General features: G+C 40.8%; 1 protein-coding gene across 1 annotated transcript in view; it reads right to left on the reverse strand.

The window, feature by feature from the left end:
* Window positions 1-14,701, reverse strand: part of Adamts12 (ADAM metallopeptidase with thrombospondin type 1 motif 12) — a 237,724-nt gene that overhangs the window by 166,638 nt on the left and 56,385 nt on the right. Inside the window, exon 3 of the mRNA XM_042690638.1 lies at window positions 2,421-2,571. Coding sequence (XP_042546572.1) covers window positions 2,421-2,571 — 151 coding nt within the window. The remainder of the gene's footprint in view (window positions 1-2,420; window positions 2,572-14,701) is intronic.

Raw genomic sequence — 14,701 nt, forward strand, 5'->3', positions numbered from 1 at the left:
GGCTCTGCCCTAATCTTGGTTCTTCTAGTCATCACGAATGCTCTATGGTGCCCAAGGATGCTCGCATCCTCATCCCACAGTCTTGCATGGTAAAGAAAAGAACTTCATTCACTTCTACATCCTGAGTATCTCAGGCTCAACAGAATGTAGACTCTGTTGAATAAATGAAAACATTCATTTCTTACCTCTCTATCTACCCATCCATCTATGCACTTATCCATCTATCGATCCATCCATTTACCCACTCACACACATCCATCTCTATAGACATTCTTTGCTCCTTACCAAAATAAAAATTGTAAGCAGGATTTTCTTGAGCTACAACCCCAGGTCATAAGTTCCAACCCTCATCCATCTTTGTTCTTGTTTCATGTTCCTCTTCCCTATGAGACGGTGGTATTTCTGGTTGCTGAGCCTGCACTAAGATCTGTCAAGACAATATAGGCTTTCTCATCCAATAAGCTTCTAAATTATAAATGAGTTCACTGATTCTAAGTTTAGCATTAGATGTATTTGTCATATTCGTTCAAACGCCCCTTCTCAACCCAGAATGCCTTTTTCTGTGCCCAATGCCCTTCTGAACTGTACCCATATGGAGTATGGTACCAGGCACTCTAACAAACAAGGTGCTCAGCACAAGACAGTGCACAACAGGGAAGATGGACAGTGCAGATCCATGTTTCCTAGGGAAACTGAATATGTATTGGCTTGGGTAGATAAGCACCTGAAGAGAGGAGGAGTAAGGCACAGATTGTCCAGGAAGATTATGATGGTAAGGACTTGTTCATGGCTAAGTAGGCCTTTGGCTGGATGAATGAACATCTCAGGGGCCACAGCAACTGGTCTGGTGCTGATGGTACTCTGAGCTCCTACAGTCTTGGTCTTGGATTTTAGTAAGCAAACAAAACCAACTGTTCTTTTTTCAAAATCTTCTTATGTATTCACGAATCAAGCATTTCCCCCTAATTCTCTCCAACAATCTTTTCAATCATCCCCTTAGTAAAAAGACGCATTCTAGGAATACTGTCATCAAGTGAGGGGCTGTGAAGTTTGCAGAGCCGTCTCTCTTGTCCCTGCTCCTTCCATTTCCCTATTTTGTATCCACTGCTGAACATCCCTGATTCACATCACAATTTACCTTCCCTAACTCTCATCTGTCTATTTTCTTACTCAGGTAGGTCTTTGGTCTCCAAATTTTAAGATCCAAAACAATATTGTTTCTTCATTAACTGTTTTACTTTTTGGCATTGCTTTTCTCTTTTGAGTTGAAGCATCTATACAATAATATTTAAGGGAATGCCTCAATTTCCAGTAATCCTTTACAGGTATTGCTTATTTCCCACACATTAAGCAGAATGTAAGGTTGCAAGGGAATAACATGGATCCATCTCTGAAAAAAATACCTTAACTGTGTAGGACAACAGTGAGGAAGAGGTCCGATCACGCTCAGGGCTCATTGGTGCGTGTCTGTATTCACAGCATAAGAGCAGGGAACACAGCTCAGCCAACACCAACCACAGCAGCTGAAAGTGTTTCTGAATTCATCTCTGATAATATGTTGACACATTTTTCAGTTTTTTCTCACACATCATTAATAGTGCAGTCAAGCATTTAAAGCTGCTCTTAATATGTAAGTGTGATGAGCACATTACATGCTACTGCATTACAACACTATTGATATTGAAAACCACTGCACCTTTTTGTCCCTTGCAGATTATAAGATTTTCTCCTATTTCACTTCATTTTTTTTCAAGATAGAATCTTGCTCAGACTGTCCTCCAATTTGGATCTTCCTGACTCAGTCAGCCGAGTGAATAATTATAGATATGCATCAATATGCGTGGTCATTTTTAAAACAAAACAAACTAACTAATTTACCACTTATGAGTACCTTGCTCATATCACCAACCAATGTGGCAGGAAGTAAGAGAGATGTTTTTTCCACTTCTGAGTAAGAATACAAAGAAGCCAGACACTAGCAATGGCTCATGCTATAATCTTAGCTACTCGGAAGGATGAGATCTGAGGATCACGGTTTGAAACCAGCAAAGACAAAAAAGTCAGAAAGACTCTTATCATCAATTAAGTAGTAAAAAGCTAGAACTGCTGGCATGGCTCAATTGGTAGAATGCCAGCCTTGAGGAAAAAAGACAAGCAAGAGCAGGAAGCCATGAATTCAAGCCCCAATATAAATACACACACACACACACATGCACACACACACACACACACACACACACACACACACACACACACACACACACACGAATACATGAGTAGAAGTAAATTTATACAAGGGTTATAATTTCCAGCAAAAGAACAGAGAAGGGCTAACAGACTTAAGAAGAAGATCTGTTTTAATGAACCAATCCAAAGAGCAAAGGTGTCAGCAGCCTGTGAGGATTTTAAAGTCATAGTACCTTTTAATCCACATGTTGGCTCCTCTGTTTCTGCAACTCTCTGCCTCTGCCTCCTGTACACGACATGTAGCTGGTACCCTTCCTCGGCCGGCGGATGCTTTCTAACAGGCTCAATGAAGAAGTCTCCATGTGGGAGGTGGAAAATGCCCGTCTGTAAGTTTATTCAATAAGAAAGTTTATATTAATCAACTCTATGCAATGAAAATGAGTTAATTAAAATGTTATACAGATTCTCTCTGGAAATCCTAAAGCCAGTGCTTTCAGAGTCTGCAAATAACTTTGATGAAATGGCTGTTATCAACTCAATACTGAGATCCTTGAAGGACAACCAATCATTCCAAGAAGGTGAGATATCATCACACTCAAATCTTAGATCCAAGTGGTGCAGAAGACAGATATGGGCCTCCACTTGGGAATATAATCACTCACTCTTCAATGGACGATGGGAATGAGAGATGGACAGCCACAAAAGGCTTCCTTCCATTTGTATTCCCCCACAAGGTAAGCCTTACCAGTGTGCACATGGAAATCACCTATGCTACTTTAATATTTCTCAATAGCTGGAGGAGACCCAGAAGAGTTGGCAACTAGTAAAAGGAGAGGAAGCAGGGGACCTGCAGCTGGCCCCAGGACCCTAAGTATGTCAAGAAGGCAAGAAGCCAGGAGAGTTGGGTTGGGGAAGTTTCCAGCTGAGCATTTCCAACACATCCATCGAGAGCTTCGTACATCTGGTACCCAGGTGGTCCTGGTTTATTGGTCTCTTTTTAGCTATCAGGAGCCAGGTCATGCTGGAAGAAATTGCCTCTGATTTGTTGCCAAAGATGTGCTAACTCCACAATTTGCTTGAAACAAGCTGCCCCAAATCTCACTTTCCTCTGTTACCAATTCTGGATTGGGATCAAAGGAAGCATTTTCCATGCCAGCCTTCCCTGTAATCTGCTCACTTCTCTTACTCCTTTAAAGCAATGAAACTGAGGAAAAACTTGGGATTCACCAAGGAATTTTATTCTGTTCAGAAGAGCCTAGGTAGAGCCTCCAGCTGGAGCACAAAGATAACAATTTTGCCTGTCGTCACCACTGTTGCTTTCTCTTCTTCCTGTCAGTATCTGCTCAGCTCAGTCAGCACATCACCAACTCTCTTTTGGAAATCAACTCACCTACACATTTTCACTAAGTTATAAACCTTTGAAAGCTTTCCAAGGCTATCTCCTTAAAATTGTTGTAAATAAGTTTTATTTTGTAGCAGCACACACATACAGAGTGATGTATAGATCCTAACTGTAGGATAGATCCGCACAGATCCTTCATAAAGGGAGTTCCACATGCATAGGAGGAGCCTTACTAGTAAAAAAAGAGATTCTCTGTCTCCTCCCCCACCTCACCCCTGTCAATAACATCTCCCTAGGGGAACTTCTCCTGACTTGGAATACCAAGAAATTCATTTCAAGCCTATGCTATTCCAAACCACAGCCTCAATTGGATATTGGCAGGATAAGGAAAGAATAACACAAAGACCCTCATGGCAGAATCAACTCCAAGAAAATCACCTGCCAACTCCAATTTTCTAATTCCAGCTCTCTCTCTCTCCACAGCTCCAAAAGTAACGATTTTGACTGTTAGGTTTATGGACATCACCAGTGAGCAGGCAGTGAGTGGGAATCCTCCTTCATCCTCCATGGAGACCCATTTCCCATTTCACACAAAGCAGGGCTGGCAGATGCCACATGGAGTTATGGAGAGCCAGTGGTAACTGATTCAGTGGACCCTGAGAAGAAGCGGGATTAATGCTCCTCCTCTCTGGTAGAGACTGAGACCTCCAGCCATGCTCTGGGGTTACTAAGGAAATCATGCCCTGGGAGGTCAATTTTCAGGGTACCTCTCAGGAAGAATCAAGCCTAGTTTCTGAACTAGTATTTCTGCAAGTGTGCTATGGCTGCATTCTGCAGTTGATTTAATTGCCAAGGCTCTAAGTCAATCATGGACAGCATCTCCTAGCCTCATCTTTTTGCTATGTTAAGGAGAATCTACAACACAGTTTGTTTTCCTACAGAGGAAAAAGCCAGACTTTGGAGACAGACCTGAGTTCAACTCTCAGCTCCAACATTAACAAGCAATATAGCTTTCCACAAGCCATTTGGTCTCTCTCTGAGCTCCAAGTCTTCATCTGTGAAAAGATGATGAGAACATATTTCCCCCGCAGTGGACTTACACTAGAAAGTGAATGAATGAATATATAAAATTCACTCTACACTGATGCTGGTACCAGTGAATGTTTTTCTGGACTTTCTCACTTGATGGCTTATTTCCTGTGATGAACTCAATCATTTTCTCCTTTTGCAGTGTGGTTAGCACACAAATAGTCTTGGGGTCTAGAAGAAAATCTGCTCATTTAAGGACTTTTTTATTAACTGTTTTTTTTTTACTTGATCATATTTGGAACTTATTTTAAGTACTTATTCTGTTACAATTTCCTAAATGTCCTCTCTAACTGTTGGCTTTCAGAAGAAAGACAACACCATGGCTAGAAGGGCAGCTTTTCAGGCTATTAAAAAGAGGACATTTAGAAAGTGAAGATGCAATCACAAAGAGAAGAACACATTTGGATCAGAGTTCTCTACTTTGGGTGGAGAGACGACCGGAAACACAGGTGCCTAAGAGTTTTGTCAAGACTCAGTGAATCTGGCGAGCATCCAGGCTTGTGACACAGGTAACCTATGCATCATGCTTTGCAAATGCTGTACCATTCCATCACGTGATGCTGGATTATTTTCTCTCCCTTCCTCCCAATTGGCCTAACATGAAAGATGTCAGGAATTACTGGTAATCGCCCAATTAAGCCTTTAGTTTACCTCAGTCACAAGAATTGTCAACTTTGACCATTGTTGATTATAGGTTCTAAAGAACATCCCTCTGAATTTGAGTGCTACAGAAAATGTCCATAGCATCTTGAAGGATCAAGACAATTAAAAAGTACCATCTCAAAAGTTTATAAACATTCCACTAAGTAGAAACCCTAGTTGGAGAACTATTTTGGACTTGGAGTTTAAAATACAGTGAAATCATCTTCTTTCAAAGAGAAAATGGGAAAAAAATAGGAAAGGGAAAGAAAACAGCAACAATCTCGTGACAGAAAGGCTGAAGGACACTCCCAAACTATACCCTGAAATTAAGGAGGGACTTTCATTACATCTCAATCGGCATTCCTAGGTGAGCCAACAGAGTTGGAGAGCATTGGTTAAGAGACACTGTAGCACCCAAAGCACTCTGCAGAACTTCTCTCTGACAATGCCCTCAGGAACAGGTGTGAGAGCCCTGTGCCTAGACAGAAGCATCACCTTACCATTGGTTTTTAGTCTTGATATAAGGTCATTTTTGCTTTCCTTTTCTTCTCCCAATAATCTATTGGAAGTTTTCTCCTGTTCAGCATTTCTGTCTTCACTCATGTTTACCATATCTCACCAAATAATGAGGAACCCAATAAAAAGAAAGGGGAATAAATTGCTAGCACACCCAGGGAATATGTTATTAGAGAGACAATGGGAAAAAGCTGGCCTGGAGAAGTAAAAGCACGTTCCCCATAGGTAGCAGAGAGCCATTATGGTGGATTTAGCTTTGTTTCCATGATGCCTTGTCTCACAAAGTCAGAGATCTGCAAGGAGCAAATTATTATTGTTTTCCTTGTAGGAAGATAGTCCTAACCACCAGAAGAAAAGATAAGAGACAAGTTGAGTCAGTACCTTCTTAAAGAAGATGGTAAGATCATCCACTTGAGGGCGGCAGGAAAGGCATTTGGGACATAGTTCTGTGGCCTGGAAAAAGGAGCCAACCTTGCATGGAGCTAGGTGGAAGCATCAGCTGATTGTGAGCGACTGAGAAGCAAGGCAAGAGGAAGGAGAGAAAAGCAGTTTTGCTCGAGTAAGAGGCAGTCAGGAGCAGGAATACTAATGTTCGCAAAGCAAGCCTGGGGCCGCAGGTTGGATTTAGTCCTGCTCTCAAACCTACATAGCAAAGTGACCATGTCAATGAGTTAGAGATGGAGAGATGGACCTGCTTGTCAGTGTTTAGTGACAACAGAGTGCTTTTATAAGAGAAAAGCAGGAGAATCAGAGCGAGTCATAGGAGACAGAATGACAGAAGAGTTTGCAGTGATATAGGAAGGGACCATGAGCCAAGGGATACAGGTAACCTCTAGAAAATCAACGAAAGAGGAAAACAGATTTCCCCCACACCCCTGAAACCTCCAGAAGGAATGTTACCCTGGATTTTCTTCTTCAGCCTCTAGAGCTATAAGAGAATACCTTTTTTGTTGTTTTGGTTGTTGGTCTTGGGGCTTTAACTTGGAGCCTGGACACTGTCCCTGAACTCTATTGTTCAAAGTTAGTACTCTACCACTTTGAGCCACAGCACCAGTTCTGGTTTTCTGATGGCTAATTGGAGATAAGAGTCTCACAGACTCTCCTGCCTGGGCTGGCTTTGAACCACAATCCTCAGATCTCAGCCTCCTCAGTAGCTAGGTTTACAGGTGTGAGCCATCAGTGCTCGGCAAGAAAATAGTTTTATAGTTATAGTTTTGTATTATATTGAGCCACAAAGCTTGTACTAATTTGTTCCTAACACATCCAGGAGTGGACATGGGAATGAGTCACCAAAATGAACTCAAAGGAAGAACAGCCAAGAAGGTTACAGGACCATGTGACAGGGTGTTAGCTGTGACTTCACAAAAAACATACACAACCCCAGTGCACAACATTTTAATAAACAGTACTCCCACTTTCTTCTGCATGAAAGGCATTCTTTTATTCTATTTTATTTTAAATTTGCCTCCACTAAATTAATGGATTGCAATTTACAGATGCAAAAACACTGATATGGTCAGAGAACCTGGGTCTTAGGGGTAAATCTAGCTCTGAACTCTTCTCTTGCTCCCAGCTGCCTTCCTGTGTCGTGGGGGTCAGACATGGGGATGTACACTTGTCACGGTTGTCAAGAACAAATGGCACATCACCAGGAAACATTCATTGCAATTCCTGGCATAGATATTATTCAGAAACAGTGCCAAGAAATTGCTATGGCAAAAATTTGGTCTAATACAAAGGACTTGCCTCTTGGTGGGGAAGTGTAGCATTTCTGAAAAGCTCATCTCTAAAACCAGAAGGGTTATTTTTAATATAATTGTTAGATGCAGGGCAATAATAACACCATAAAACTTTTCGAGACTTTGGGGTTACTGCAATCACTATTTCAAAACAAATCCCAAACCATAAGTAAAAGAAAATACTATTTTGACTAGCCAGAATACTCATTTTCTATTGTATTTCCAGACATGCCACACAATTATATTTGCATGTGTGTGTGTATAAATACACAGTTATTGCACAAAACATAACCATGCTCAGTTATAGGGCCTATAATTTAATTTTATTTAGAGTGTTTTTCGTTTCCATGCCTTTTCTTTTAGAGCATAGTATAGGCTTTAGCTATACTTTGGTGTAAATGTTCCTTGAAGTAAAATAGAATCCTACTTATTACTGTGTTCATAAACACAGTTCAATACACTGATAGCTAATGGTGATGAGGGCTGACATCTGTAATCCTAGCTAGTAAGAGATTGAGTTCATAAGACTCTACTCCAAAATAAACAGCAAAAACAGGGCTGGAGGTTTGGCTTAAGGTTTAAGAACACCAACCGAACAAGCAAGCTAAAAACCCACAAGTCCTTGAGTTCAAATATCAACGATGACATAACAATGACAATTAAAAAAAAAACTGAATGGCATGATAAAACAAATCTTTACAGCTTATTTCCTAAAATACACATTGGTAAAAAGAGACAACTAGACATAAGACAACACCTGTGTGTGACAGGCAGAATGCTATCAAAGATGCCTGCACCAAGAACCACTGTAAGTGGAAGATGCAGGCAGAACAGACATACTTTGAGAGAGGACAGACTTGAAAGGGGTGGTTCTGTGCTGCTTGTGTTGAAGGCTAAATGGGTCTGTGAATGGAAGGCAAGTGGCCTGTAGTCCAGGAAATGGATTTTCCCCAGAGTCTCCAGAAGGAATGGACCACTGAAACTCATTTTGAACCACAGATTTATAGAACTGTAACATAATACAGCTGGATTGTTTCAACCACATGGTTTGTGACAACTTGTTAGGTTCAACAATAAGAAATGAAAGCAATATATATTAAGAGTAAAAGGAGGGGAGATGATAACCAGAATTTGGGGTAAGTTCTTTTTATTTGTTTCCTAGAGAGGGAGGGGTAATTTTGAAATAAGAGGCTCACAATATTGCCCAGACTGGTCTCAAACATATAATCTACTTATTGCTGGGTGTCCAGCTTTTAATGAAATATTACCTATAACTAGACAGACACTAATACCCAGATTTGGGATTAATGGAAAGGTGAACCTTCTTTCCTGGAAATGTTAGATACTTGGTCCAGACTAACACATTTCAAAGAACTTAAAACCATTTAACTTTATCCCAACCCAAAGAATTTGGCCAACATCAACACAATAACTACTCAGAAGGAATGCCAAGTTTGTTACGGTTGAAATACAGTTCCTTTTCTACTAGAAAGAAAAATTAGAACACAGGAAGCCCTGAGATATTAATCAATTTGGATACTTGGGAAGAAAGTGAGGGGTAAGAACACTAGACAGAAAGGAAGGGGTCAAGCTACTCGGAGACACAGAGTCATGCCATGAGGACTTCTCCAAGTCACCAGACCACATGGCTCTTAGCTTTTATAGCTGAATGAAAATTACAGACTCTGCTTTGCTTTCCTCTCATGAATAGAGTGAAAAGTTAATAAAACTGTATGTTATTTCAGCTTCAGAGTCCCATAATGTATTTTTATGCAAATCGTAACAGTACTGAGTTTTCTTTCATGGAATCTCATGCCTGAGGAATCCGACAAAGTCTCATCTGCTATCACCATGCACTCATGGTTTTAAACATGTCTTTAATTCCAAAGGCTCTGAAGTGACCTTCTCAGAACCTTCTAGGGCATTAAAGAGGAAATGGCCTCTTATGCTAAGTCTTCATTACTTGCAGTTTGGAACTGAGTATAGGAAAACTTGGAGTCCACGGGGAGCAAGAGGTCCCATTTGGATACATTACAGCCTTTCGGGAGCCAACTGGGAAATTTTGTTTATTCATTGTAATTTGCACACCACTAGCAAGTATGGAGGAACGCTCAAATGCCTGTGACCCAGCTGCTCCAAGGCCATATCAGGAAGTCTACATGATCCCAGGTCTCATAATTACATGCCCACAGTTTTCTGTGGTGGTTTTATGACAACATAAAGATTTTCTTAAAACATGTTTAGTAAAGCTGCTTGAAGTTAGGAAAATTTGAAGGGCTATGTAGAGTCATCTTTACATTTGGCCAGCAGAAGATGATTGAAATGGTATCATCTCTAGTTTCCTTTCCTCAAATTTAGCCCTTACTACCTACTCTTGGACACACGCATGCCTGAAGTGATCTAGAAAGTTCTGCCTTGACCATATAACCAAAAAATGCATATATCCCTTACTTCCTTTATTTTTTATTCAAAGCACCTAATATGTTCCATATGTAAGCATATATTTGCCAGTTTAATTTTGGCTAATGTCAATCTCTGCACAGTAATTCCAGCTCTGTAGTAGAAGGGTTTTGGTTGCTTTATTTTAATTTTTTAAATCACTTGTGCTCTTTGCAAAAGCAGGATTGAACCCAGGGCCTTGAGATTACGAGGCAACCATCTATCACTGAGCGATTCCCCAAGGCAGGCATTTTTCTCTATTTGGTTCAATATTATTAACATCTACATGGTTTAGAAAGCTACCCAATATATGCTGCTAGGTCATATTCAATGACAGATGTTGACTAAACAATGCAGAAAAGTCAAAGAAGTTCCATGTCCAATTAAATAATAAAATAACTGGGCTAGAGACATGGCTCAAGTGGTTGAGTGCTAATTGTGGACAAGCAAGCAAGTAAGCTAGTAATTAGCAAGCTAGAGGCCCTGTACCAGTACTCATTTGTGTATGTGTGTGTGTGTGTGAGAGAGAGAGAGAGAGAGAAAGAGAGATAGAGAGAGAGAGAGATGGGGAAGGAGAGAGAGAGATCTGAGTCTTGAAGAAGGAACAGTACCACAGTATTTTAAAGTTTTAAAATAAAATCTTTTGGATAGCTGAAAAGACATGAAATTGAAGTCACTCAGCATTCCTGGACATTGTGCTCGTTTTCATTCCACCTCTGGTACCTATTCTTCCTTGTTCTTTTAAGCACAGCATTTTGCTGTTGGCTTTTTTATTAATTCAATGACATCTCAAAATTCAAGCCTTGTCTCTCCAAATGGAGCAGCGTACGAGGACTCTTTGGTTCCGTCTACTTGATACTGAGAAAGGCTGTGAAGAGTACATTAGCCAGGCAATTAAAATACTGAATTCACATCTAAGTTAATTTAACACCAATGGCAGATTTTAGGAGTGCTCATATGCATGAGAACCATACTATTTTAATTTTAAGCATGATTACACAGAATGTTATAAAAATCATCCAAAACTTTGAAACAATAACTTAAGAGAATAAAATCATTATATGAATCATTCTGGCTTCACTCCAGAACAATATCTCACAGGCGCACTGACAGTTTATCTAAGTTAATTTACTACTTTACTTCAATGGCAGTCCAGACTCTGAAGTTATAATGAAGTTGTACAAGACTGAGAAGTTGAGTTATTTCTATCAAGTAGAAATTTAAAGAATTAACCAACCCAGATGCCCCTCAGTAGATGAATGGATCAAGAAAATGTGGTATATATACACAATGGAATTCTATGCCTCCATCAGAAAGAATGACATTGCCCCATTTGTTAGGAAATGGAAAAACTTGGAAAAAATTATTTTAAGTGAAGTAAGCCAGGCCCAAAGAAACATAGGTCCCATGGTTTCCCTTATTTGCAATATCTAGTATATATATGAGTCAAGCGGAAAAGGTCAGATAATGTGATGTTAGGAAAATGAACCCTTAGATATGTATTCTAATGTTTTTTTTCTTCCATGCATTTGTTTCTAATGCATTTATAAGATTATCTCTTTGTTGTTTTGTATGTCCCTCCCCCAGGGTATAACCCCTGCTTTCACTATATTTGATGTCAGTATAACTTGTGGAGGAGATGGGGAAAAACAAGTCGTTTAAGGATACAGGTGGACCTGGTGCAACAATGAGAAGTACAATGTCAATCTCTGCACAGTAATTCCAGCTCTGTAGTAGAAGGGTTTGGGGGGGGGAGGATTGGGTGGGAGGGTGGGGAGGGAGGCTGGGAAGGGATGTGAAGGGTAAACAAAGGAGGAGGCTGCAATGCTTGATAAGAAATGTACGCATTATCCTGCCCATGTAATTGTAACCCCTCTGTACAGTATGTTCACAAAAAAAATAAATTAAAAAAAAAGAAATTTAAAGAATTACTTAAATATAATCCTAAAGTTAATTTTTCTTGCTTTGTGCATTAACCTGGGTTTTTTTTGTTTTTAATTTTGGCAAGGTGCTCCTAGCTTTCCTTTTTATTTTAACTATAGTTTCTGCCCTGCCTGAACCAGCTGTTTCATTCTTTAATGCTTTCACTAAACTTTTCCAAGTTCTCACTATATTTATGTGTATAAGAATCCTATTTCCAACTTTTTGAAAATGATCCTCTGATAATGAAAAGAGAAGAGAGGACTGTTGTAAAAAGTTCAGATTCTTAGCCTCTAATTCAAATGTCCCATCTATAATAGCGCATTACTCACAGCACGTGTTTCCTGGAATTAAATGAATAGCACAGCCACAGGCACAAGTTTAGGGAAGGCATTTAGTCCATGAGATTTGTGTTCTTAGGTAAGAAGGGTAATCTCAATTCAGATGTGTGTGTGTGTGTGTGTGTGTGTGTGTGTGTGTGCGCGCGCGCGCGCGTGCATACACACACACACACACACACACACACACACACACACAGGTCTTCCTATAAGCATCTATACATATAAATTACTACCTATTTTTTCTCCTAAAATTATTGAACTGAGAAAAATTCCAGGATGTCATCTAAACTAATGCTTGATTTATCTTATGTACATGAGCATTGCATAGAGGTTTCACTAAATGTTCTGGTTCAGAGCCTCTGGGTGGGGCCTAGGAGTCTGTATTTCTAGCAAGCTCTAAGGGGCTGGATAGACCAGCGATCAAGCAACATGATTCTCATATTTAATGGGCCAATCAAGGAAGCTTCAAAATAGCCTAGCATATACAGAACCATGGGTTCAAACAGTGCTAGAAAAATTAAAAGGCAAAACAGATAATCCTTGTGATCAGAGAATTTTAAGAAACACAGGCCAGGGACTGATCATAGAGGCCCATTATCTTGGTCTAGTAGGTAGGTTAGAGGACAGTAGCTTGAAGCCAGCCAGGAGAAGAAGGAGGAGGGTCAGGGGAGGTGAATTAGAAGGAGGAGGAAGAGGAGGAGGAGGAGGGGAGGGGGAGGGGGAGGGGGAGGGGGAGGGGAGGAGGAGGAGGAGGAGGAGGAGGAAGAAGTTCTGCAATACTAAGGAACTATCAGCATTATGGCAGGGCAAGATGGGATAGCTATCTGGAAAGAACAATTTTGGGGGCCTCATTTAATCATATGTCTCTGGTCTATCTCCCATGCCACATACTAGCTTTAGTTAACCATTCTTGATCAAATTAAAGGAATAGTCAAAGATCAATAAAGATAGAGGGTAATGTTTTTAACTCCAGCCACCTGTTAGAATAACCTGAAGAACCTCAGCATCCTGATCCTTGTTCTACATTCTCAGGCAATACTGGTTACAGAAGTCCCCTGGATAGAAAAGGAGGTGATATTTTTTCCCCTCAATACCTCACAGAGGCAGAGGAAATGGGATAGAAATGGGGTTATTTCCTCCTGGATCTTCTACTTGAATATTTAGTGAGCAAGGGAGTGTTCTGGGTGCTAGACTATTGAAAACAACCATATCCCAGATCCTGTCATCAACAAGTTACTCACACAGGAGCCAAAAGGCAAATTGTCATCAGGTCCAGTCCTGACAATTGCATTGGTTATATCTGGTCCCTGAGCAAACGGGCGCCTCCAAGCCTGCATGGATCACCAGATAGTGGTAAAGGCCATAGCCATTCCTCCACAGTGCAAACTGTTCTGGAATGCAGTCTCCATCCATGGATAATTCCTTCCAAACAGCCATGAGGGTTTCCTGTCACTTCACACATCTTGAAATAATATAACTTTCTAACAGAAACAAACAACTGTAGGAAAGATCTGAGATTTCCTCCCCTTCCATCCAACAGGTAAGAATATATCAAAAGTAAGACACTTGATTAAATTTGATAAGGACTCACTAACGTGGTATGAAAAAGAAGAAAGAAGAAAGGGATGGAAAGAAGAGTAGGTGGCAAAGGTAGGAAGGGGAAAGGGGAGGAAGGAAGAACAGGAAGAGAAGTTGGACTACTTAGGTATACAAAGCAGAGGTACACACAAGAGAAGCAAGTATCATTTTCCGTTCAGAATTCCTTATGTACAGATGCAGAAGCTGAATTTCCTTTACATCTCTTGACTCTTCTATTGTTTCCCCAGTGCTCAGAAGTACTTGGAGGTCTGCGAAATTCCCTCTCTGAAAGAGTGAAGTCACAGCTTGCCAAAATGTGATACAGGACCCAGAAATCACACACACACACACACACACACACACACACACACACACACACACACACACAATCAGGATCATGGAGGTTCTGAACATCACAGATGCTTTTCCTTAGTGAGTAATGCTCAGGACAGGGAGAATTTCAAGAAGTCTAATAGGTTGGGCCCATTGTGAAATTTCCTTATAGGACAGAAAAGTCACTTGTACTCAGCCACAGGACAACTTGACAGCTTTGTGCCTGGGACCCAGAACCTCAGGGTCCCAGAGAACCAGCTGTTGTTGCTTTGTGGGTATCTGTGAAGCGAGGAGTGAGGGGGGGGTGCAGGGAAAGTCAGTGCGACTCCAGCAGTGCTGCTCACATACTTGGGGTGCCCTCTCCCACCCCTCTCCTTCTTCTTAGGCCAAGCAGGCCAATCAAGGACAAAATGGGAATGCACTGACCTCCCTTGCTCTACTTAATTAATCAAATGCTCTTGGGAGCTGTGTTTTGTCAGGGAAGGCTCTGTGGCTCCCCTGGTGTCTCTGGGAAGGGAAATGGCAATTAATAGCCTTGCCTGGCAATGAGGAAAGCTGCTGGTGACTCAGGAGAG

Source organism: Dipodomys spectabilis, unplaced genomic scaffold (assembly GCF_019054845.1).
Source record: "Dipodomys spectabilis isolate Male_0828 unplaced genomic scaffold, ASM1905484v1 ptg000138l, whole genome shotgun sequence".
NCBI lineage: Eukaryota > Metazoa > Chordata > Mammalia > Rodentia > Heteromyidae > Dipodomys > Dipodomys spectabilis.